Below are 26,891 nucleotides of genomic sequence, written 5' to 3' on the forward strand. Positions count from 1 at the left end.
CTGATACCTCTGCTGTTGGTATAAAGGTCCTGACTTCTGGCGCGCACGCGCGCGTAGCTCTCCATCCATCTGTGTGAACTAACAGACCCAGCCACACCAGACGCATGCTGCTGCGTGCAAACCGCCGCGTTGGATGCGGAAACAGCCGCCTTACTGCCAGTACATGCGGCGGCTTTTCCGTGATCTCTCACACCCTTATTACAGTAACCCAGCTCCTGAGTGTCTTCATACCCCTGTAACCCCTTCTTACAGTAACCAGCTCCTGTGTGTCTTATTACCCCTGTAACCTCTTATTACAGTAACCAGCTCCTGAGTGCCTTATTAACCCTGTAACCCCTTATTACAGTAACCCAGCCCCTGAGTGCCTTATTACCCCTGTAGCCCCTTATTACAGTAACTAAGCCGCTGAGTGTCTTATTACCCCTGTAACCCCTTATTACAGTAACCCAGCTCCTGAGTGTCTTTATACCCCTGTAACCCCTTCTTACAGTAACCCAGCTCCTGAGTGTCTTATTACCCCTGTAACCCCTTATTACAGTAACCCAGCCCCTGAGTGTCTTATTACCCCTGTAACCCCTTATTACAGTAACCCAGCCCCTGAGTGTCTCATTACTCCTGTAACCCCTTATTACAGTAACCAGCCCCTGCGTGTCTTATTACCCCTGTAACCCCTTATTACAGTAACCCAGCCCCTGAGTGTCTTATTACCCCTGTAACATCTTATTACAGTAACCCAGCTCCTGAGTGTCTCATTACCCCTGTAACCCCTTATTACAGTAACCCAGCCCCTGAGTGTCTTATTACCCCTGTAACATCTTATTACAGTAACCCAGCTCCTGAGTGTCTCATTACTCCTGTAACCCCTTATTACAGTAACCAGCTCCTGCGTGTCTTATTACCCCTGTAACACCTTATTACAGTAACCAGCCCGAGTGTCTTATTACCCCTGTAACCCCTTATTACAGTAACCAGCTCCTGAGTGTCTTATTACCCCTGTAACGCCTTATTACAGTAACCCAGCTCCTGAGTGTCTTATAACCCCTGTAACTTCTTATTACTGTAACCAGCTCCTGAGTGTCTTATTACCCCTGTAACCCCTTATTACATTAACCCATCTCCTGAGTGTCTCATTACCCCTTCAACACCTTATTACAGTAACCCAGCTCCTGAGTGTCTCATTACCCCTGTAACTCCTTATTACAGTATCCCAGCTCCTGCGTGTCTTATTACCCCTGTAACCCCTTATTACAGTAACCCAGCTCCTGAGTGTCTTATTACCCCTGTAACCCCTTATTACAGTAACCCAGCTCCTGAGTGTCTCATTACCCCTGTAACTCCTTATTACAGTATCCCAGCTCCTGCGTGTCTTATTACCCCTGTAACCCCTTATTACAGTAACCCAGCTCCTGAGTGTCTTATTACCCCTGTAACCTCTTATTACAGTAACCCAGCCCCTGAGTGTCTTATTACCCCTGTAACTCCTTATTACAGTAACCAGCTCCTGAGTGTCTTATTACCCCTGTAACACCTTATTACAGTAACCAGCTCCTGAGTGTCTTATTACCCCTGTAACACCTTATTACAGTAACCAGCTCCTGAGTGTCTTATTACCCCTGTAACCCCTTATTACAGTAACCCGGGTCCCTCAGTGTCTTATTACCCCTGTAACCCCTTATTACAGTAACCCAGCTCCTGAGTGCCTTATTAACCCTGTAACCCCTTATTACAGTAACCCAGCCCCTGAGTGCCTTATTACCCCTGTAGCCCCTTATTACAGTAACCCAGCTCCTTAGTGTCTTATTACCCCTGTAACCCCTTATTACAGTAACCAGCTCCTTAGTGTCTTATTACCCCTGTAACACCTTATTACAGTAACCCAGCTCCTGAGTGTTGTATTACCCCTGTAACCCCTTATTACAGTAACCCGGGTCCCTGAGTGTCTTATTACCCCTGTAACCCCTCATTACAGTAACCCAGCTCCTGAGTGTCTTATTACCCCTGTAACACCTTTATTACAGTAACCCGGGTCCCTCAGTGTCTTATTACCCCTGTAACCCCTTATTACAGTAACCCAGCCCCTGAGTGCCTTATTAACCCTGTAACCCCTTATTACAGTAACCCAGCCCCTGAGTGCCTTATTACCCCTGTAGCCCCTTATTACAGTAACCCAGCTCCTTAGTGTCTTATTACCCCTGTAACCCCTTATTACAGTAACCAGCTCCTGAGTGTCTTATTACCCCTGTAACACCTTATTACAGTAACCCAGCTCCTGAGTGTTGTATTACCCCTGTAACCCCTTATTACAGTAACCCGGGTCCCTGAGTGTCTTATTACCCCTGTAACCCCTCATTACAGTAACCCAGCTCCTGAGTGTCTTATTACCCCTGTAACACCTTTATTACAGTAACCCGGGTCCCTCAGTGTCTTATTACCCCTGTAACCCCTTATTACAGTAACCCAGCCCCTGAGTGCCTTATTACCCCTGTAACACCTTATTACAGGAACCAGCTCCTGAGTGCCTTATTACCCCTGTAACCCCTTATTACAGTAACTAAGCCGTTGAGTGTCTTATTACCCCTGTAACACCTTGTGAATATACTTTGAAAGGCTATTTTAGGTAGTCTCCCATTACAAAGAAGTTGCAAAATTGGACAAAAACAAAGAGTAGTATCATTAGTGGACACCTTTAGCCTATGATGGGGACCCTAAGCTATGACTGCGGTAGGGATTGGGTTGTTGGCATCCTCCCAGGGGAAATTAATGACTTGACTGTGTACTCAGTAAAGTGCTGAGGAAGATGTCAGCTTTATATAAATATGCAATAATAATCTCTGTATAGTCATTAAATCATATTGTTTTACACATGGCGACTCATAAGAACACTTGTAACAAGTTTTATGTAGAAGCTCCTCTCCCCGCTGATGGTGTCTTTCTGTGATCTGCAGGTTCCTGGGCTCTGATGCTTAGCTGGGCACCATGACTGTCACATATACGGCCCGTGTGGCAAATGCCCGATTTGGCGGTTTTTATAAACTCTTGTTGCTATGGAGAGGCAGCATCTACAAGTTGTTGTACAAGGAGTTCCTGGCATTTTTCATCATGTATCTGACGCTCAGTGTTACTTACAGGTAAGTTGGATGCTGCATCTTCTGAAACAGGGCAGTTACAGACAAGGATGGCAGAACTGGCCAGTAGATAATGTATCTGAGAACTAATCCAGTCCAGATAGGTTACTGAGAGAATCTATAACTTCCTGTGCTTGCAGTCAGGGACGGATTTCTGGAAAGGCCAGCAAGGCCCAGGCCTTGAGCGGCTGCAGCCCAAAGGAGGTACTGAACATAATAAAGGGGTTGCTACATATGAAAGAAAAGGCTGCAAATGAGGAGCAACACATGAAAAGGGAATCTGATGTCCAAGAGAGCTGTGCATGAAAAAGAGGGTCTGCATACAGGGATGATACACATGGAAGAGAAGATAGGACATATAATGGCAAGGGCACTGCTGCACTTAGAAAGGGAACCCCAATATACTTGGCCTAGGGGTCGAAAAATGTATACATTTGACCTTGCTTGCAGTGAACATGCTGGAGTGGAGAGTAGTAATGGTCATGTCTAGGAGAACTCCTGGAGAAGCATGTGATCAGTTTGGTCAGGTGATAGAAATGTAGGTCTCTCAGATTTACTAGTCATGATCATGTGCTAGAAGCAGGATGTGATGATCACAACAAATCAGAGCTTTGCAGATCGATCAGCTGATCAAACAAATCACATGCTTCTCCATGAGTTCTCCTAGACATGACTAACACTGGTTCGCACGACAGCCGGGGGCCCCGGGCTCTCTCACTGGCCGGGGCCCCAAACCACCATGCGATACCTAGAGGGAAGTACGGGGGGGCCCCGGACCACCCACCCCCTGGGAATTTACCCCACTGCCGCCAGAATGTATGTTTGTTGTGTGTTCTGAAGTGAGCAAAAATAACACCTGGTCTCCCAGAGTGCTCTGGGAGGAGAAGGATGCATAACTAATTAGCCTAGTCTAAGCATCACTGGGGGGGCGGGGTTACAGCAATATATAGATATAGGAAGTGTTTCTGAGGCTGAAACCAATAAAATTAACACAAGTGGGTATTATGAATTGTTTACTACATTCTACTATATTTCATTGTGGTGCCCCTTTAACCTCCTTGCTGGTTATCCCGAGCTCAGCTCGGGGTAACCTGCGCAGGAGGATTTCTCCGGCCCAGCTGGGCCGATTTGCATATTTTTTTTTTTGTTACATGCAGCTAGCACTTCACTTTGCTAGCTGCTTGTAACATCCGCTCGCCGCCGATTCGCCGCTACCCGCCCCACTGCCCCCCCTCCCCCTCCAGACCCCTTGCGCAGCCTGGCTAATCAGTGCCAGGCAGCGCTGAGGGGTGGATCGGGATTCCCTCTGACGTACCGACGTCCATGACGTTGGTGACGTCATCCCGCACCGTTGCCATGGCGACCGGGGAAGCCCAGCAGGAAATCCCGTTCTGCACGGGATTTCCTGCTTACTCTGATCGCCGGAGACGATCGGAGTGGGTGGGGGGATGCCGCTGCTCAGCGGCTATCACGTAGCAAGCCCTGGGCTCGCTACATGATTTAAAATTATTATTTTTTTTTTTAAAAAGTGCTCTGCTGCCCCCTTGCCGCGGGAATTAGACCGGCAAGGGGGTTAAAATGTACCAGAGACGATATCACATAAAAGATTTATACATACCAGGGGCTTCCTCCAACCCCATGCACACGGATCGCTCCCACGCCGACGTCCTCCGCATTCTGTATCGCCAGTACTGGGTCTCGTAACTTTGTTCAGTCTGTGCAAGAGAAGTGCGCACTCTACGTATCTCTCCGGCAGCGGCTGGAGAGATACGTAGAAGGCGTACTTGTCTTGCACAGATTGGCCATGACTGGCCGAAGTTACGGGACCCGGTACTCATGATACAGAATGCTGAGGACGTCGGCGTGGGAGCGATCCGTGTGCATGGGGTTGGAGGAAGCCCCTAGTATGTATAAATCTTTTATGTGATCTCGTCTGTGGTACACTTTAAATTCAGGACTGTTTAGTTAGTCATCCGTGATGTAAGATTTGTGGTGTTCAATTTTTTTTTTCAGGTTCTTCCTGAATGAGGATCAGAAACGCAGTTTTGAGAAAGTGTCGCTTTACTGTAACAACTACGCCAATCTCATACCTCTCTCGTTTGTTCTCGGTAAGACTGATTGTCTACTAGATATTCCTTCCGCAGTCTTTCTGTGCCCAGTACTAAAGACATGAGCCCTTCCCTGTGTAACCGAGCAACCAATCAGATTCCAGCTGTTGCCGTCTAGCGGTACCCATGCAACCAATCAGATTCCAGCTGTTGCCATCTAGCGGTACACATATACTATACAATAACCACACGATTTTGTTTTCGATTTGTCGTTTGACATTTCAATCAATATGATTGAACTAATGACGCAAAGCAATCGAGTAATGTAAGTACATGGCAAACCATTTTTAAACAATGTTAAAGAAAAACTGAACTGAAAAATAAAAGTGAAAATAAACATACACACGTCAGAACATAGATTGTATTTTAGCAGCTTCACACTGAACTCTGCCCTCAGCTAATCAGTGAGGAGCATTAATGTGGGAGGGGAGATGACAAGCTTCCTTCTCCCTGGCAATGTACCAAATAGAGCCAGGCTGACTGATGAGATTTATTACAGCAGAAATATTTCTGATTAGATTGGAGTGCTTGCAATAGTCAGGTTGTGGACTGCATAATAAACACAGAGCAGTGGGTAACCTTTAGAAAATGACAGCTAGTTCCTTCTTTGTGTGTCTTCTCTGAATGTTTTTATCTGTTTTTGTTTATTCTCATACAGGTTTCTATGTCACGCTGGTGGTGAACAGGTGGTGGAACCAGTACTTGTGCATGCCGTTACCAGACCGCATCATGTGTGCCATCACCTCCACGGTGCACGGGTCTGATGAGCGGGGCCGGCTGTATCGGCGGACTCTGGTGCGTTACTGCAGCCTGGCTGGATTACTTATCCTGCGATCCGTCAGCACTGCGGCCTTCAAGAGGTTCCCAACTATAGACCATGTGGTGGAGGCTGGTGAGTTCCTCCTTGGTGTTTCTCAAGTGTGTTTCTCTCCTGCTCTGTAACCATGACTGGACGTTTGTACAATGGAGGTTATTCTGTGACATGACCTCTCCCACCACAGGGGGACACAGGCAGGTGGAGTACTGTGACATGAAGCCGGTTCTCTCATGAAGCAAGGTGAAACATTTGCATCAGGCGGCAGAGATTACAGGGGCAGTATTTTTGCACTGTGTTTACACGCGCAGCATGTAGTCAGAGTAGGAAGAGAACGAGACTCACAGCCAGCCAGTGTGCTATTGTGTTGAGCTGCAGCTTGTCATGTGAGAACATTAATTCAAGCAAAGTAAATTGTCGGGTGCTGGGGGCGTGGCCATGCGCAGGACCTGAGCAGACGTAGGGAAGGAGAGCTCCGCATGCGGCTTCTATAATCCTAATTAATCCTACTGCTATTTCACTTCTTTTAACGCCGTTTTGCTCTACAAACTACATTATAGCACTCAGGGAACCTACCTATGACTGCAGTGAACAAACATTCGCGGAAACTCAGAAGCGCGAAGGGATCCTTAGCCTCAGCGGAAGTAGGCCCGACCGCCATCTTGCCTAAAAAGACGAAGACGAAGGGCATACAGACCATGGACATAGAAGAGGATAGAGAGCAGCCAGACCTGGCGACTGTCCTCGCAGCAGTCACTGCGTGCAAAGATCTCATAGCGGAGACACGGGACTCGTTATCCCTTAAAATTGACCACGTCGAGACCCAGGTATCCACTCTCAGACAGGACGTCCGAAACATCCGTGATCGAGTGGGGGAAGTGGAGCGACGAGTTGGGGACTGCGAGGATGCTATCCCACCCATACGTAAATCCTCCGAAGAGGCCTTGACTCGGGTCCGCCAGCTTGAGGAAAAAATGGAGGACAGCGAGAACCGCAACCGGCGGAGTAACCTTCGCTTAATAGGCCTGCCGGAGGGAGCGGAGGGCAACGACCCGGTGGTGTTCATTACCAACCTACTGCGACAGCTCTTTCCAGAGGCGCCATTTTCCACATGCTTCATCGTCGAGCGCGCACACCGCATACCTGGACGCAGTAAGCCCCCGGGTTCCCCCCCAAGGCCTTTCATTTTCAAACTGCTTAACTACCGAGACCGTGATACTATCCTGAAGGAAGCAAGGAAACTTGAAGAAGTACGTTATGAAAACGCGGTTCTCATGTTCTTCCCTGACCTAGCCACTGAAACCCAACGCAAGAGGAAGCTATTTGACACGGTGAGGTCTCGCCTACGCCTTAAGGGTATCCAATACGCCATGCTCTTCCCAGCTAAGCTCCGTGTGACGCATCAGGAAAAGGCTCACTTCTTTACCACGGCATCTGAGGCCTCGGACTGGCTCGATAAGCTGCATGAGTAACCGAAGAGCGGTAAGATCTGCCCTTTGCTTAAATTTTACTGTGTTCCTGAGTTAACCGTTAAAGTTCGATGTTTATCCGGAGAGATAACGCTTTCCTTAAGATGGCCACCTCGGATCTTATCCGGAAACCACTCGGCCTTATATCTCCGCCGTAGACTCTCTGACATTGAACTATGACAATATTACGGAGTCCGGGCATTATAATTGCCTGTTTGTTCAGGATGGCTGCCCTGGGACTATACTTTCTACATTTTCACGAAACTGGTGACTCTTGGCCTGTTGCTGCCTGTTTGGCGCTGATGCGGCGCCGGCCTCCCCCTGGTTGGGTGGGGGGGCCTCCGGCGCGTCTTTATGGTTGCGTGGAGGTCCCCGCGCTCTTCGTGGGGGGGGGGGGCGCCCTGATACCAACACTCTCAGGGCCTCATGCGGCTATGGAGAGGGGGCACCCCCACTGGATTCATGTGTAAACCCCGGCATTTTTCTCTGTCTCTCCCCTGGATCGAGAACTGGTCACACCTAGTTGCCAAGTGGGCCCCCCTCTCTGTCCAAGTCTCCTGGCGTTTACTGAACACTTCCCCGGAAATGGAGTTTCTCTCCGTTGTTGCTCCCTGAGTGCCTACCACAGATGTTATAATTATGTTATGTTTAATGTTTAAAGAATTTCGCATGCGGAAGATACTACTGTTACTGGTAACCGCACAGTTCATGTTTCCTAACCGTGGGAGACAGGGTATAGGCATCTTCGATGTTGGGGTGAAGCTGCAGGGTGGGTTAGGGGGGGGGGTTTCGGGGAACGGGTTCCATATCCTTCTTCCTGCCCAAAATGGTCTGGTATCTGCCTTCTCCTTGCAGATCATATTCCTGTTTATGTTATCCCTGCTATGTAGGTAGTCTTATCTATACTATGTATATGCCTAACCATGTCTAATAGAGCTTCACAGATAAACTGTATACTATGGAATACTAGGGGGCTCAACTCACCTATAAAGAGGTCCTTAGTGTTTAACTTTCTCAAAAAACAGACTCCCCACTTAGTCATTCTTGTAGAGACCCACCTGACTGGCAGCAAATTAATGGCTCTTAAAAAGCCATGGATTAGCAATTGTTATAACTCCACCTACTCATCATATTCGAGAGGGGTCAGCATACTAGTTAGGAAGGGTCTTTCGTTTCAACTGCTAGATCTTGACTTAGATCCCTCTGGTCGGTATGTCTTAATGCATGCTAAGGTACATGAAACTACTCTAGTGCTAGTAGGACTTTACAACCCCCCCCCTGGATCACCCGATCTTCTACATGAAATTATGCAAAAAACACTTGTCTTCTCCACCCCTTATGTTTTTCTACTCGAAGACTTTAATATGGTCCCATCCCCAACAACCGATAGGCTGACGCCAAGACCCTCGGAACCTGCAACACTGCAGGATTGGTCTCAGGCGTACACCCTTTGTGATGTTTGGAGGTGGAAACACCCAGATAAACCAGGGTACACCTGCCACTCGGCATCACACAGGACTATGTCCCGTATTGACCTAATATACAGTTCCTCTTTAGGCTTAACTCTAATACACGATGTGACGATGCTGCCCAGGGGGATCTCAGATCACTGTCCATTAGCTTTACAACTGGACCTCGGTGTTACTTGCTCAGACTCAGTGTGGAGACTTGCTCCACACTGGCTCGATGTACCCAGAGTTAAATACTACGTGATGGACTATATGAAAGAGTACTGGCGGCTCCCTCATGACCCTGTCCCAACACTAATTAAATGGGACGCTCATAAAGCCGTAACCAGGGGAGCGTATATGTCCGGTGTTGCCGAGGAAAAAAGACAATCCAACATCACTATGCAAAATCTAGAACAAAAAGCACAAGCAGCATAGCAAACTTACATTAACACTAAAACCGATGAGGACTATGACTTGTGGCAGACCTCCTTGACCGCACTTTCCACTAAACAACTAGATTATACCAAACAGGGTATCCAAGTTAAAACAGTTAGGAGCTTTGAACAGGGCGACAAGACAGGTAGGCTCCTGGCCCAACTAGTGAGACAGGATAAAAACATGGCCCACATTGCAAAAATCATAACTGCACACGGTAACGAATTAACGCACCCGGGGGATATCAATGCAGAATTTCAGAGCTTTTATACACGTTTGTACACTTCTGTAATTACAAAGACCCCCTCAGACATCCAAGACTACCTTTCACAGATCTCCCTCCCCAGACTCTCGGAGGAAGATAGGGACCTACTGGAGGCGGATATTACTCTCCAAGAGGTGTGTCAAGCAATATCTACTCTTAAACCAAAGAAAACCCCGGGACTCGATGGGCTCCCCACGGAACTTTACGTTAAATATAGCAAACAACTGTCTCCGCAGCTTCTAGCATTATTTAAGGAAACGCTACGGGAAGGGAAAGTCTCCCCTACTATGTCTGAGGCGTTGATTACCATTATCCCAAAGAAGGGCAAGGATCCATCTCTCTGCTCCTCCTATCGCCCTATTTCTTTATTAAACGTAGATAGCAAAATTTTAGCAAAAATTCTAGCCACTCGCCTTAATATGGTTATCACCTCAATTGTTCACAAGGACCAATCAGGTTTCATTCCCGGGAAGGGATGCGATATCAATCTGCGCAGGCTCTTCACGAATATATCCACTCGACACGATAACAGTGGCTCTAGAGTCATTGCATCCCTTGATGCTGAAAAAGCTTTTGATAGTGTCGAGTGGGTGTATCTGTGGGGAGTTCTGGAAAGATTCGGGATGGGCCCTAAATTTATCACTTACGTTAAGGCTCTTTACTCTGCCCCTGTGGCTAAGGTCAGAACCGGGAACAAAGTTTCCTCATTCTTCCCTCTTGGCCGGGGAACCCGACAGGGGTGCCCGTTGTCACCTGCTCTTTTTGCACTGGCAATGGAGCCCCTGGCGGCAACCCTGCGCGCCTCTCTCGAGGTTACTGGACTCCATGTCGCTGGCCTAGAAGAAAAAGTATCCCTATACGCGGATGACTTGCTCCTGTACCTTGCTGACCCATCCACCTCTCTATCCGCAGCATTATCTATCATAGATGATTTTGGAAGGTACTCTGGCTTGGTAATTAACTGGAGCAAGTCTCTGCTGATGCCTTTGGATCCTTGCCCTCAGACCCTGCCGCCCCCGCATCCACTCCAGGTGGTACCCGCACTAACGTATTTGGGTATTGTCTCCCCTACAATCACAGACTTCCATGATCTTAATATTACCCCCGTCCTGACACACACCAGGGAAAAACTACGGGCATGGGCATCACTCCCCTTATCCTTAATAGGACGAAGTAATCTTATCAAGATGTGCATACTCCCTAAATTCCTGTACATTTTTCGTAACACCCCTACTCTTATCCCTGCACGTACCTTTTCGGAACTGGACAAAATGATTGGATCATTTATCTGGAATTCCTCGTCTCCCCGTATAGCACTGAATAGCCTACAGTTACCTGTGGACAGGGGTGGGATCGCACTTCCTAAATTTAAATTTTACTATTGGTCAGCTGTTCTAACAACAATATATTGGTGGTTCGCACAATCAGACTACAATCCAGCCACAGTTCTAGAGGCGAAGTTGCTGGGCTCATTTGCAGCTCTATCCAGTTTGCCCTTCCGGGGACCCAAAGCAACACTATCCCTAACTACCCCTATGAAAACAACCGCTAGGGTCTGGGAGATAGCAGGGGTGTACCTGACACGGAAAGGGCAATGGTCCCCACATACACCTTTATGGAATAACAATAAACTTAAAGAGTTCCTCTCAATCCCGGACCCGAGCATATGGGCCACCAAGGGCATCCTCAAAATCCAAGATATAGTTGAGGGTAACTCCCTTAGACAATTTGGGAGTCTTAGACAATCGTATAACCTTCCAACCTCTATGTTATTTAGATTCTTTCAACTGCGCCACGCCTTTAATGCCCAATTTAAGGACACTGACCTCCTAGTGCAATCTCACCCCTTAGAAAACTTACTGTCACACTCAGGACTAACTGGGGTCACCTCCCAGATCTATGCACTTCTTATTGATAAAGAAACTGGCCTGACTAACAAACTCATGATTAAATGGCAAAGGGACATTCCTGACATTTCCCAAAAGGACTGGGAGGAAATTACTGCAAGCATGGTACCCACACCTATAGCTGCCAGGCACAAACTGATATCTTTAAAATTCTTGTACAGATCATACATTACTCCTTATAGAATCCAGAAAATGGGGAGGGAGGAGGCTGGGAAATGCTGGAGATGCGGAGAGGACGAGGCTGATTTCTTGCATATCTTTTGGACCTGTGCTCATTTGCATGAATACTGGGAAAACGTGCACGACATGCTCTCTACTCTATTCCATAACCTAATACCCTACACTGCTAAAGCATGTCTGCTGGGAATATTTGGGGATGTCGCACTTTCAGAGAAAAAAATACTCTTAGCTCGCCTACTCCTTATGTATGCTAAGAGGGCGATTGCCATACGATGGAAAAAGTCCTCTCCTCCGTCTCTAGCGGATCTCAAAAAAGAAATTAATCAGGATGTTCCTATTTACAGATCCGTATACGAACATAGGGGCTCCCTTAAGAAATTTTATAAGATTTGGAAATGTTGGTTATCATTCTGTCACATAGACATTTAATTACATCTCTGTTCACTAGATCTGCCTACATAATATCCAACTGTTATTGCATATTTTTCTAAAAATTGATCTCTGTGGGGGGAGGCGGGACTGGACTGGGACGGGGGGAAGGGGGGAACCCGATTTGTATGTGTTGCTATATGTTTTTCTATGTGTTGAAAACAATAAAAATTGTTTCAAAAAAAAAAAAAAAATTGTCGGGTGCTGTGCAATCATTCCAGATCGGGTGGGGGTGGAGGGCGCATCATTACAAGTTAGCCTCAAGCAGCAAAAAGTTTAGAACTGGCCCCTGCCGGCTCCTTATAACACAAGGTGACAGATTGGAAGAGCTATAAGACATGCAGTCTGTCCCCACAGGATCCTATATAACTTGCAGCCTGTCCCTCCTCAGAGTGACAGACAGGGGAGCTGTGTCTCCCACCACAAGATTACACAAAGAGGCAGTGGGAGCTGTGTCACATGACATCTTTCCACCACAGGAGTACCCAGACAGGATGGCAGAGCTGTGTGAGAGGTCCATTGAGTCTTTTCCCCTCACAGCTTCACAAATACTGCACTTTCTCAACTGGACCCTTTCTACAGAGGAAACCTCAATGCTGGTGAAATGGTCCAGTACAGAATGTTGTTGCATGCAATCCATTTTGCAAGCTACTAACCTCCATTTTTTTGCAACCAAGTACAATTTTGCAACCTAGTTGTTTTTTGTATTCCTATTATAGTTTGTTTGCTGTGTGTATAAAATGCAGAATGATTGTATGTGTCCATGAAGCTGCCCCCCCCCCCTACAATCAGCACAAATAAAAATCCCACCATGTTTGGTTAGTGCTACGTTTGTGCCCATTTGTGCCGCAAACCTTAAGATGGTTTTCGTTTTTAAGATAATAGCACCAAAACTATAACATGACCCAGCCCCCTTACAACAACCTATGGACATGAAGCAGTGCATGATGGAATTTTTATGTGTGTTTATTGCAAGGAAGGGGGGGGGGGGTGTGGAGGCTTGCTTGTGTGTGATTCTCCCATGAGACACACAAGAAACGTTGTCCAAATGTTTGTAGTGAGTTAATGACTTTCTCTGACAGGGTTCATGACCCGCCATGAGAGGAAGAAGTATGAGAACCTGCGGTCGTCCTACAACAAGTACTGGGTCCCCTGTGTGTGGTTCTGCAGTCTGGCCTCTCAGGCCCGGAACGAGGGGCGGATCCGTGACGACCACGCCTATGTGATGCTGATACAGGTTAGTGGAGGGGAGACAGCTAATGCATTATTGCTGTTCAGGCTGCTGGGAGCTGTAGAAGTACATTTCCACTTGTATTTACATAACTAGCCGGGCAAATACATTATAAGCATTATTCTAAGAAGTGGTGGTAAAGTAGTCTTCAAAGAAACGGTAATGGGACCTCATCCCCACTTCTGCTTCACAGCGTCCACTGAATCTCCTCTGCGTTGTGTTATATACTTTAGAATATTTGAGTTATGACATAATGCTTTGCACTATATTGGGCCTGATTTGGTTTCAGTTACATTAGGTGCTGTAACTGCACAAATGGATCCCCGCTGGTTATCAACAAATACTCAACCAATCAAAATGTGCCCTTCTGAGAAAGGGGATTCATGCATCCAGGCTTCTTGATATTACAAGCAGTTATAATTGGAATTGAGCTTTTAATGCCCCCTCAAAAATGTCTTCCTTATCAGCTGCAAACTGAACTAACAGGGCTGAACTGGAACCTTGCATGGGGCTAACTAGATTCCTGGACCTGCTAAACACCGCTGTGTCCGCAATCTTATTCCTCATAGGCGCCCCACATGGTCACTGGCATATTGCACATGTGACCACGTGTGTGACGGCTGGGGTGGGAGGGATGGAGGGGCGCACTTTGATCTCTCAGCCTTGAGTGCCTGGAGGACCTTGTTCCTGGCTCTGGCTTTGAGGCAATTTTTGGAGAGCATGTGATGTGCCAGGTGCAAGGATACGTAATTCTTTGGTCCTTTTAGAAAGCCTGTTCCATTTAAAAAAACAAACAAAAAAAACTTGTATATTTTTGCTGAGATGTTACTTTTAAGGTCTATTTCAATAACTATTTGAGCATTTATGTTGTATCTTCTGGCGTCTTATTTCTTCTTCCCCTCTTCCTTTTAGGAATTAAATGCTTTCCGTGGACAGTGCGGCATGTTGTTCCACTATGACTGGATCAGCGTTCCTCTAGTTTATACCCAGGTATGAATGAATTATTTGTATATCATCACTTCTTCCTACCAGCATTGAACACGGGGTGTAACTATAAATCTTGTGCCCCTTCCCCCATGTTCATCCATTACAACCAGGAGCCTGTCTTGCAAGGGCCATAAAACAAGTGTGCCCATCAAACTCTTCACACCCATAACTGTGTATCCACAAAACCACCTGATCTGAAAAATTGGGCCCCTTTATCAGAGGGAGTGAAGTAGTAGTTGAGGCCCCCTTATAGCTCTAGGCCCCCTGCAGTCGCAGGAGTTGCACCGCTTTAATTATGCCCCTGATTGTACAGCATATTGTGTACGATTTGCTTTCTGGGACACTAGTTGCCATGGACCTTATAAAGGTGCCCATTAACGGTGCAATATTTTCACCAAATGCGATTTTTCTTTGCGTTTTTTTTTTTTTTTTTTTTTTTTTTTTAGATTGCATTGTAACGAAAAGTCACCATTTATGAAGGCAATCGACAGTGAATGATTCTTTGGTCGATCGCTAAATAGGATCACATCGATCCGAAAGATGGAAAAGTTGGAAAAGATGATCAAATTTGAAGAAAGAATTGTTCGGTAGATGTGAACAATCAATAAATGCCTTCAGATTACTTACGATCATTCAAATCGTATTGAAAGATCGCATTTAGTGAAAATATTGTACCGTTAATGTCCACCTTTAGAATGTGACAGTTGCAGGATTCAGGTTTAGATGTGACATCTCTATGGAAAATCAAATCTGTTGGCCCTCTTGGTGGTGGTAAAATTGGGCAATCAAAATTGGCTTTAGGGAGGCATGTGGAATAATAAGGCTAAAATGGGAGCTGTCAGGCTCCCATTTTAGCCTCTGTACAGAGAAAGTAAGTCGGAAATCCTGACTGGGAAGCCATACATTTCAATTTTGGTTTTGTCAGACGTCTGGGAAGACTCTCCTTTTCTGGTTAATTTACCGCAGCTGCAGACTGAGATATAAAGGTCCGGTGTGGTCACGTGACCACTGGAGCGTCTGGGTGGTCTGTCCTGTACAGCTGGAAATGCTCCTCTACCTTCTCTCTGATCTTAGGTAGTCACCATCGCTGTGCACAGCTACTTCATCACCTGTCTGATTGGACGGCAGTTTCTGGATCCCGCCCAGGGCTATTCCGGCCATGACCTGGACCTCTATATTCCGGTCTTCACCCTCCTCCAGTTTTTCTTCTACGCCGGCTGGTTAAAGGTAAGAAGTGCCAAATGCACCGACCAATGAAAATCTTCTCTCCTTCCAGCTGAGGAATATTTATCCAGCCAACTTACATAGTTATTTGGGTTGAAAAAAGACATACGTCCATCGAGTTCAACCAGAGAACAAAGTACAACTCCAGCCTGCTCCCTCACATATCCCTGTTGATCCAGAGAAAGGCGAAAACCCCCACAAGGCATGGTCCAATTAGCCCCAAAAGGGAAAACCATTCCTTTCCAACTCCAGATGGCAATCCGATAAAATCCCTGGATCAACATCTCTGGGCATTACCTAGTAATTATATCCATGGAAGTTGGGTCCTGAAAGAGGTACAAGCTAAATGGCAGTGTTCACAGTGCTGCATGCTCTGGTGGTGGTACTGCTGCTACCGTCTGGTAGATATGGAAACTAGTAGCATGGGAGGGCATGGCATGCCAAATTAGGCAGTTAGAAATTGGGCCAATAAAATACGGTGGCTGATTTTAATTTAGCCCAGTTCCAGGCTGTAGAAATGTGAATTAAAATATAAAATTTACATCAATTTGAATTATTAGCATCACAATGACCATCCCTATTAGTCACACTTCATTTGTGCACATAGTAGAGGGAGGAGTTATGTAAAGCTGCCACTGGTGTGGGCATTCCCCTCAAGCAGACAAATTTAGGCAAATAAACTAATATTGATGGGAACATTACAAATTAAAGGACACCTGAACTAAGAGGGATATTTTATATTTATTTCCTTTTAAACCATACCAGTTGCCTGGCTGCCTTGCTAATCGTTTTTGCTGCGGTAGTGTCTGAATCTCACACCTAAAGCAAACATTCAGTTAGTACAGTCGGATTTCAGTCACAGCACCTGACCTGCATATGCTTGTTCATGGTCTATGGCTAAAAGTATTTGAGGCAGAGGTCCAGCAGGACATCCAGGCAAATGGTATTGTTTAAAATAAAATAAATATGGCAGCCTCCATATCCCTCTCAGTTCAAGTGCCCATTACACTTTAGGCTTGTTTGAATAAAGAAAAAAAAAAAGATAAATCCTAAGAATAATTACCTATTTTTTAACCACTACAGGACCCTTATAGTATTAAAAGTCCTGTTTGCTCCTGATAACAGCAAACTGATGTTTGAATACTTCGCTCACTGCTACTGCGCGTACCCAACTTATTAAAGACTAACACATCTTTGATTGGTGAACGGGAAAATGTGTTCCCTGGGCCAATCAAAGTGCCTGTTAGGTAAAGATCATGGCTTTAACGAGACACCAATCATCTTTCCCGTAGCAAGGCTGCCTGTGTTCTGAACTCTGTTCAGCGCACACAGAAATGTGTATGTGGAGACATCTAGTGGTAAAGACATTTTACACTGTATACATTAAACTAAATAAATTAAACACCCCCCCCCCCCCCCCCTCATAGTTGCGCTTTCTATTTTTTTAATCTATTTTTTTGCCACATCTGAATGACCCATCTTGGGTTGCCAGCTAAGAGGAGCGCCAGGACAAGGGATTTCATCATTCTAACAGGGATTGCATTAATTTTTAATGGGGTGAGTGTTACTTTATTTTAAGCTTGTACCTCATCGCCACCCCCCACTCTGCTTCCATGGAAGTGTTGGGGATATCCTATTGCATAGAACTGCCTGTAGGTCTGTGCATGGTGCTCTAAGAACTGTAGTGACTCAGTCACACCAGCCATCAAATGTGGAAGTATCTTGTGGGAGGACAGGAAGTGACTCACCCTCAGGAACAGGGAAGGGAATTCTGGGAGAAATGTGAGGTAAGTACAGGAGTAGTGAGATGTGGATAGCTGGGAATGAAAACTGGACCATTTTCAGTGACCATGACTATGTTTAAAACTAATTTGATACTTGAATATTTGAATACTTCAATATTAGGCCATTGACCAGCGGCTGTTAGGAAGGAGAGCAGATGATCTGTCACAAATTATACAGCTGAATCTTTTCCTCGGACGGCAGCTCAGTGCTGCCTGAGGGTGTGGAGACCCAGCGGGAAACGCTATCCATGCCACCAACTAAACAGGTGTAGTAAAGTTGGCGAGCAGAAGTCATAGCTGAAGTTGGCGCTTTTCCTGAAGCCCAGTGGCCAAAGGCTGCGGGCGGGGGTCCTGGTGTGCAGTGTTAGAGATTTCGAGCTATTGCACCCTCAGGCAGCACTGAACTTCCGTCCGGGGAATAGATCAGCTTTTCGTTTTGTGACGAATCGGCGGCTATCCCGACAGTAGACATTTCTGCGAAGGTAATACAGCGCGGCCGCTGGTTGACCATCTAATCTGTAAGTACCTTTAATTAATACCATGCCACACATAGCCATAATAAATGTATGATAATTTGGTTTTATATAGATTTTTTTTTCTAAATACCGTATAGTCCTCCAGGAGCTTGTTTACAGCGGCAGACAGATTATTTCACTTAAGCAAATTGGGGCCCTACATAGCCCTACATGGCTCCGAAACATTGGCTATATGTTTTTATATGGAACTAATAGATTCATCGTGGATGTGCCAGCTCTTTTTGATTGAACATCGTACAGAGGGCGTCATCCCTCTGTTTCCAGCTGATATGGACAGAGGGAACTTCTGGTTGCTAGGCAGCTGGAAACAGCTGTTATTTCCCACAATACACCACAATATCAGCAATACAGACCCCCCTGATGATCTATTTGAGAAAAGGTAAACATTCCTCATAGGAAAGGGGGTATTAGCTACTTGGTTACAGTTCCCCTTTAAATGAAACAAAACGAACCCAAAGCTAAAGAACAGTGTTGACTTCTGCTGACCTTTCTTAATACTTGCAGAGACACTAGATCATTTCATAATCTCTGATATCCTATTTATTTAGCTTTCCTCTTTTCCTTCTCAGGTAGCAGAGCAGCTGATTAACCCATTCGGGGAGGATGACGATGACTTTGAAACTAACTTTTTGATTGACAGAAATTTTCAGGTAAAGAATTTTTTTTTTCCGGTGATGATAATGAGGCTCATGTTGTAATATGATTTATGCGCTGGAGCGCTCTGTGATTGCACACTATGCACTCTTATGGAAAACTTATACTAAACATTTATCTATAAAGCTCTTCAATTACAAATAGACCCTTCTCCTCCATGGCGAGGTGGCATCCTGCAACTTTTCATTCTGAAATCAATCGGGAATTGGCCTGCAGATTTTGGCGTCCAACAGATCTCTCTCCAAATCAATCAGGGAGAGTTGTGTCTCTTGGTCGATCGGCCGCCAGAATCGCTGGCTGTATGGCCACCTTTTAGAGGCAGAAGGTCAACAGGAATGCTAGACAATTTCAATAGTTTGAAAGGAATATAAATATGGCAGCCTCCATATCCCTCTCACTTCAGGTGTCCTTTAAGTGCTTCACCAAATTGCCACTAACCTACCTGGGCCAGTGAAGAAAGATTTTGGGGCCTGACCGTATTTTAGTGGAGTTCAGTTTTTCCTTACTCTCCTCCCTGTAGTCATATGCCTTGTAAATGGTGGTTTTGTATGACACTATGATCTCTGTCCCTCCTGCTAGGTGTCCATGCTGGCTGTGGATGAAATGTACAGCGATGTCCCTTTCCTAGTAAAGGATAGATATTGGAATGACTCTGAACCGCGACCGCCCTACACAGCTGCCACCTTATTCCAGAAGTACCAGCCATCCTTCCAAGGGTCCACATTTGACATGGCGTAAGTACCGGGATCACATGACCATTCTATCCTCCAATGCTTCTCAGGAGTCCTGATATATCCATGTTTCTTATATTAATTTTTGCTCCAACAGATGTGCTAGGGCTTATCTTCAGGGGATGTCTTATATTTCTATGAAAACACAAGTTCCTGTGCTGTGTCCTTTTTGCCTTCCCCACTGTACCGCCTCTTCCTCTGCTGGATCCACTGCTTGGGTGCCCCAGTGTCCTCCTAGTGTCCTCTTCTATCCTCTGTTATGCTTTGTCCACCTATGTCCTCCTCTGTGTCTTCTTCTGCCCAATGTCCTCCTAGGTTCCCCTGCATCCTCCTCTAACCCCCAGCTCCATGCCGCTGTGTCCCCAAGCTTCAGGCTATAGAGAAAAAGTACGGCAACTTGTGTTTCTGCTCGAGGCGATGGTCTCGCAGGTGAGACCATGGCTCAGTTATTGGGTCAGTCACTGCACTCGCTGAGTGGCAAGCAAGGCCCAATGAAGAAACCATGTTCCCGCCCAGAAGAACATCAGCTTCAGTAAAAACAGAAGTTGCCGTAGTTTTTGGGCTTACTTTCAGGGATTTCTTAATTTCAGGGAAACTGTAGTACGGAACTCACTGTCTTCTTCTAGGCAATGCCAAATTTACATCACACTGGGCTTGGAAACAGAAAGTGTACACTGCTGGGACAACCTGTGAGCCACATACACAGAGAGGGAGGTTTTAAACGGACATGGATTTAAATAAAAAGGTCTTTTTCAGTAACTTTGGTTTATGCAGCAATTGTTTAAAACAAAAAGTCCACTTTAATGGAAAAAAAAGTGTGTGTGTGTGTGTGTGTGTGTGTTGTGTTGTGTTGTGTTGTGGTGTGGTGTGGTGTGGTGTGTTGTGGTGTGGTGTGGTGGGGTGGGGTGGGGTGGGGTGGGGTGGGGTGGGGTGGGGTGTGGTGTGGTGTGGTGTGGTGTGGTGTGTGTTGTGGTGTGTGTGTGTGTGTGTATTAGGAATCGCAGTGTTGTGCGGTCACAGAGCCACTATAATGATTGCTGGGCTTCGGCCTTGTATATTTGTTCATTATAAACTCAAATCTGCCGTCTAAAAGGAAATTTACTGATGTGAAAAAGTTGCTTTAAACATACATTGGTGCTGCTATAAACATACATTGGTGCTATGAGAAGTCTTGTAGAAAGTTTATAGTTTATGATCCTTTCAGTTTAACCTGCAGCCCGCAATGAACTTCCAGAGCTGACGAGATAAAATTGCACATGTTGCACTCGTGAGTAGTGTTGCCATAACTGCAAAGAAGTACAGACTGGCCAGACATCCTCACCCCGCTGCACAAGAAATTGGGTGCTGAGCCGGGACATATGGATGCATGTCCCCCCTGATACCACCTAAGTTCCACCCTCCCACACCCATAACAACCATGGGCAGATTACCACATTGCCTAACCCAATGCAAGTGTGGGCAGTCCAACAACCTCTCCCGACTCTTTAGTAAAGTGCAGCAAGTATAAAATCCCCCCCTCCACCCCACAGTTAGTGAGAGCTGTAAGGGGGCTCCAACTACGACTTCGTCTTAAAAAGGGGTCCATCCTTCAGATCAGGCTACACTTGTTATGGGTGAGAAAATCATGATAGCCACAGGTTTAGACTATTAATTCTGCTTTCATGATGATTTTTTTCATAAGGTGTGTGTGTGTGTGTTAAAGCAAGTTATGGAGGAACTCTAACCTCTAGTTGTGTGCATATAGGCGTCTTGGAGTTAACAGTGCTGTAACTTGATTTCCTTTTGTTATGATCCAGGCTTGCCAAGGAGGACATGCAGTTCCAGCATCTCTCCGACATAGAAGAAATGAATGAAGAGACTTTATCCCACCCCTTTCCGTTGCTCAGCCGCCTCCTCACAGGGGTGGGCGCCTCTCCGCTGTCATCCTCTGCTGCTCTTGGCACCCCGTTTGTAGCCCCCGGCAGTCGTCTGACGCTACTCAGGAGGTCCACCAGCAACTTCTCAGACTTTTCTGAAGTCCTTTATCCAGAGAGCCCTCAAGATGTGCCGTTTACTGACCCGCTACTGTCAGCTGATTCCAGGCAGACTGACAACCCGCTATTCTTTGCTGAATCGCAGCCATCTCCAGTTCCTGCTTATGAGACAGTTGCACCCTCAGGGGATGCAGTCCCTATTTCTAAAGAAGGTGAACCTTGTACCTGATCAGAGGTCTCTTCAGTATCCTCCACCCCCAAACTGATGAGACGCTTGTGGACAAATTCAATGTTCCAGCACTTGCCGGATACGAATCTCTCTGGTGGGGTTGATCTCTCAGTTCCACCTAATTCTTGCATCTACAACATTCCTGAACTGATTTTATAATAGCAATTGCTAGGAACAGACTGATACTCTGGAAATTCTTGGTTTAACGCCTCAAAGAGGCCTTAACAGGATCAAACCATTAGTGAGCAAACTGGACAGGTGCAGCTTGGCTAGACTACCCCCCTAAGTTACTAATGTGCCTCTTCTCCATCTGTGGTCTCCAGCTCGAGAGGCATGTCTGGAGACACAGAATCCCCATTACCTCCTGCTGAGCCGGTAGGTAGCACCTGACACAGGTGTGGAGGAATGCAAATGGAAGGTCACAAATTCAGAGAGAGGATAGAAGTCATGTGACCATTACAAAGTAAAATATATTTTATACTGCAGATTATTATTTTTGACCAGGTTAGCAATGTGTTGGGGGAACTTCTGCTGTAGTTGTTACAAAAATCTCATCAAGCTTTTATTTCTGATCTCTCTGTAAAGCCACACTGCCTCCTCTTTGCACCTGCCAGCAGATCAATGCATTTCTCTCTAAAAAGTATTATAAACTATGTTGTGCCAAATCTGTGTGGACCAAGTTGATGTGAATGATGACTTTGCCGAGTGTTGGTCTGTTGTGTCCTTTTTGTATGCATGTCCCCCCCCCCCCCCCTCTTGTTCTGATTGGATGATGCTCAGGCAGGCAATATCTGATTGGACATCTGTCTCCCCTCAATTATCTTTGCACATTCATATAATGATAGCACAAACACTTTTACTTGTATTTTTGTACACTGTTGTTCAGTTTAGAATTTTGTACTTTTTTGTAATATTTAATAAAAAAGCGAAATTTTCATATGTCTTATTACTTGTATTTATTTTTTTTTGTATACTTTGTTCTGAGTTGATGCAGGAATATGCAGACTTTGTATGCAAATTTATTATAGCTTGAAAATGGACCAATCTAATCTCATTTTCAAGCCACATACTGTATTTTTTGGACCATAAGACTCACTTTCTCCCCCAAAAGTGGGGGTAAAAAGTCAGTACGTCTTAAAGGGAAGGTTCAAGCAAAATAAAAAAAAAATGAGTTTCACTTACCTGGGGCCTCTCCCAGCCCCATGCAGCCATCCTGTGCCCTCGTAGTCACTCACTGCTGCTCCAGTCCCCCGCTGGCAGCTTGCCGACCTCGGAGGTCGGCGGGCCGCATTGCATACGTTTTTACGGTGGCCACTAACGGTCCAATTTCTAGCGAAAAATCGTTTGTAATCAGAAATTCTGATCGGATTGGTTGTAAATTATCTTCATTGATGGGCACAATCGATTACAAATGATTTTAAAATTGTCGTCCGATTTGATTTTGGTCAAACCAAAATGTGGATGTTCTTGTAGGTTGTGATAGGAAGCAAAGATTGGTTTGTTGATGGTGTAGTGAACGATTTTTCTTCCGATAAGAATTATCTCCACGCTCAAACGATTTTTCGTTAGAAATTGGATTGTTAGTGGCCACCTTTATGGTCTGAAAGTGTCCCCCTTAAGTGCCCCACCTCTGCCTTCCATTGCTGCCATATGTGTCTCTGGTGTCCTGTCTCCTCTCTGGCCAGTGTCCCCTGTATCTTAATGGTACCGGGTTATCCTTTGACCTAGCTGCCCTCCTGTGTCCGCTGTACCTCTCCGGCACAGGGGGACAGATGGGAGACAGGAGGACACTAGGGGCAGAGGGAACACGGGGGGGGGGGGGGGGGGGGAGCAAGTGAGATATAGAAGGACACGGGGACAACAGCCAGAGAGGAGATTGGGTGGGCACAGAGAGGACAAAATAACTGGGGGGGGACATTGACAAGATTCCCTTGGACCATAGACACACCAGGTTAAATATTTTTTTTTTTTTCCCCTGGTTTTTGACCTCTAAACCTGGATGCATCTTATAGTCCGGAGGGTCTTATAGTCTGAAAGAGTAAATTCTCAATTTGACTTTGATTTGTCCGTTTTCATACTGCATATATTTTCATACAAAATGTGTGTAATCCTGCATCATCTTGGAATAATTTGTATCTTATTGACCATCCCTAAATGTTCAACATGCCTTCCTTCATTTATTCAACTAGTTATGTCATCACATCCTGGATCATAACTCTCCAAGCCCTGAAAGCTATTATTTTCTTGTGACTGTTCTTCCTTATTTTCCATGTACAGTACAGCAATTTCCATTTACTGAGAGCCTGGCAATTGCCATCCCTTATTGTTTTTGGGTACCATCTTTTGAGTGTGAGTCTATTGGGGGTATCTTTCTGTCCTGCTGCATTGATTTCACTTTTGTTTTGTTCATGTATACCGTTGCTGCCTGGACACCATTTACATTGGGACGAATTCACTAACCATGACTGCATTCCGTAAAGCAGAAAACAGCTGATTTTACCAAACTTTTTGTGAAATGTCAATTCACTAACGGTGGACAACTGAAATTAGTGACAAGCGCGATCATAAATCAAATGTACCTCATAAATGAAATGTCAGTTCATTAAAGGACCACAGTTGCAAAACTCTTAAAATTTTAAATATATCTAAACACAAGCAAATAAGAAGTTTTTTTTCCTGAGTAAAATGAGTCATAAATTACTTTTTGCCTATGTTGCTGTCACTTACAGTAAGTAGTAGAAATCTGACATTACGGACAAGTGATCTGCAAACTTGGGTCTCCAGCTGTTAAGGAACTACAAGTCCCACAATGCATTTGCGAATGACTGTGGGTGTCAGACTCCTGCAATGCATTGTGGGACTTGTAGTTCCTTAAAGTGAACCTCCAGACTAAAAATCTACTCAGCAGCACTGAAAAGGACTGGTGTTTCTTTAAAGAGAATCTGTATTGTTAAAATCGCACAAAAGTAAACATACCAGTGCGTTAGGGGACATCTCCTATTACCCTCTGTCACAATTTCGCCGCTCCTCGCCGCATTAAAAGTGGTTAAAAACCGTTTTAAAAAGTTTGTTTATAAACAAACAAAATGGCCACCAAAACAGGAAGTAGGTTGATGTACAGTATGTACACACATAGAAAATACATCCATACACAAGCAGGCTGTATACACCCTTCCTTTTGAATTTCAAGAGATCATTTGTGTGTTTCTTTCCCCCTGCAGCTATCTTCCACTGAAGTGTCGGGCTGTTTCTTCCTGCAGAGTGCAGACAGCTCTTCCTGTATGTAATTCCTCAGTATGTGAAAGCCCAGCCAGCTCAGAGGAGGATTTATCCAGCTTGTAAAAGATAAGAGAGAAGAGTGAAGCTGCCCTAATCTAAATAATACACAGGCAGTGTGCAGAGAGGGGCCTGGAGGGGGAGATGCATCACAGAACCACAACACTGAAGAACTTGGCAGCCTTCCAGACACAGGCTGACAAGTCTGACAAGAGAGAGGATAAGTTGATTTATTACAGAGATGGTGATAGTAGAACGTGCTGCAGTAAGCCAGAACACATTAGAATAGCTTTTGGAACTTGTAGGATGATAAAAAACAGGATGCAATTTTTGTTACGGAGTCTCTTTAACAGTTTCACAGCATCAGAACTTTGTTTCTCTTATACAAGGCTCATTTTTAGCTGCACAGAAGAAAACTGCCCGGGCAGTTTTCCCCTTATGCTGTGCAAAGCATGATGGGATTTCTGATGTTGTTCTCGTTCTGCTGTTTTCGTGCAATTTTTTTTTTTACATTTTGAATTTGACATTTGAAGCCTAGCGCGTGCAGCTGGGAGGGGTTATCAGGACACAGGACAGTTGGAACTGTCTCATGTTTCCTGTCACCTCCTTTCAACCAAAAAGATGGCAGCCCCCATGAATCAAACATTTGCCTGTTCTTTTAAAACAGGGTGGGTAAAAGATTATATTACCTATCTATTCTAATTAACATAACTAATGTAACTTAATAACAGTATGTTTGTTTAGGCTGAAGTTCCAATTTAACTGGAGAGCCAAGTTTGCAGATCACTGGACTAGTCCATCTCTTCATATGGGCTTCTCAGCATGGCCTTTATTCTTATAAAGACACTCCCTGAAAAAGATTTATACAAAGATGCTGGCCAGCCTCCCAGCTCACTGTAAACTTTTTTTTTTAGGCAGTTGGAAGGATTAACTGCCATTCACTAAGTGCTTTTGAAAATAAAGAAAACCCTGAGAACCCCCCCCCCCCCATGAGGAGATGGGCCAGTCCAAAATCTCAGTTCTGTCATATTTCTACTACCGGTACTTACTGTAATTGACAGCAACATAGGAGAAAAGGAATGTATGGCTCATCTTACTCTTGAAGAAATGTACATACTGTATATATAAAATTTTATGATTTTTCACGACAATGGTCCTGGCCATCCCCGCCCTCTGTTTTATTGCGCTGTGGTTTCTTTATGTTCAGCCTGAGGTCGGGACCCGTCCCAATCCCTCGGGTCGTCTGCATTAACCTTACTAAAGATAGCCGCCAGGTCCTGCCACGCCTCAGTTCTCATAGCCGCAAGTGCGGCTGCGCAGCTCTGAGTCCTCCTCCAGCCCCTTCATGGCTCGCGAGACTGCCGGGAGCCATGACGGGCTGGAAGAGGACTCAGAGATGCGCAGCCGCACTTGCGGCTATGAGAACTGAGGCGTGGCAGGACCTGGCGGCTATGTTTAGTAAGGTTAATGCAGACGACCCGAGGGATTGGGTTGGGTCCTGACCTCAGGTTGAAAATAATAAAGAAACAAAGGCGTAATGAAACAGAGGGAGCGGATGGCGTCCTCTGAGGATGAAACCTGCAGCCAGGTATTTAAAGGGAACCAGAGAGGAACCTTCATTAAAAATACAAAAAGCTTTTTTACATACCTGGGGCTTCTTCCAGCCCCATAAGCCTGGATCGCTCCCACGCCACCATCTTCCGCTTCCTCTATCGCCGGTACCAGGTCCCGTCACTTCCGGCGGATGCGGCCAATTGTCCGCATCACAGGGGCTCCCTCCATACCCTTACGCATGCGGCTGCGCAGTATGCAGCCTCACGCGTACTTATATGGAGGGAGCCCCCTGTGATGCGGACAATTGGCCACGTCTGCCGGCCGACTGGCGGTAATAACGGGACCCGGTAATGGCGGATCCAGGCAGCGGAGGATGGCGGCGTGGGAGCAATCCATGCGTATGGGGCTGGAGGAAGCCCCAGGTATGTATAACAGCTTTCCCCCAACGCCTCTGGTTCCCTTTAAGGCCTCCTTTCCACGAACTGTTGAGCTGTGTGCTCAGCAAGCAGTTACCAGGCAGAAGTAAGCA

The 26,891-nt window shown here is 45.7% G+C and overlaps 1 protein-coding gene across 1 annotated transcript in view; it reads left to right on the plus strand.

Moving 5' to 3' along the window:
- The window catches only part of BEST2 (bestrophin 2), a 40,705-nt gene extending 18,533 nt beyond the window's left edge, over positions 1 to 22,172 (plus strand). Inside the window, exons 2-10 of the mRNA XM_068274222.1 lie at positions 2,946 to 3,128; positions 5,139 to 5,233; positions 5,892 to 6,125; positions 13,266 to 13,420; positions 14,327 to 14,404; positions 15,476 to 15,628; positions 18,515 to 18,595; positions 19,179 to 19,333; positions 21,127 to 22,172. Of these exons, the coding sequence (XP_068130323.1) occupies positions 2,977 to 3,128; positions 5,139 to 5,233; positions 5,892 to 6,125; positions 13,266 to 13,420; positions 14,327 to 14,404; positions 15,476 to 15,628; positions 18,515 to 18,595; positions 19,179 to 19,333; positions 21,127 to 21,532 (1,509 nt within the window). The 5' untranslated portion in view covers positions 2,946 to 2,976 and the 3' untranslated portion in view covers positions 21,533 to 22,172. The remainder of the gene's footprint in view (positions 1 to 2,945; positions 3,129 to 5,138; positions 5,234 to 5,891; positions 6,126 to 13,265; positions 13,421 to 14,326; positions 14,405 to 15,475; positions 15,629 to 18,514; positions 18,596 to 19,178; positions 19,334 to 21,126) is intronic.
- Positions 22,173 to 26,891: the final 4,719 nt, after the last annotated feature.

The sequence above is a fragment of the Hyperolius riggenbachi genome, chromosome 3 (genome assembly GCF_040937935.1).
Source record: "Hyperolius riggenbachi isolate aHypRig1 chromosome 3, aHypRig1.pri, whole genome shotgun sequence".
Taxonomy (NCBI): Eukaryota; Metazoa; Chordata; class Amphibia; order Anura; family Hyperoliidae; genus Hyperolius; species Hyperolius riggenbachi.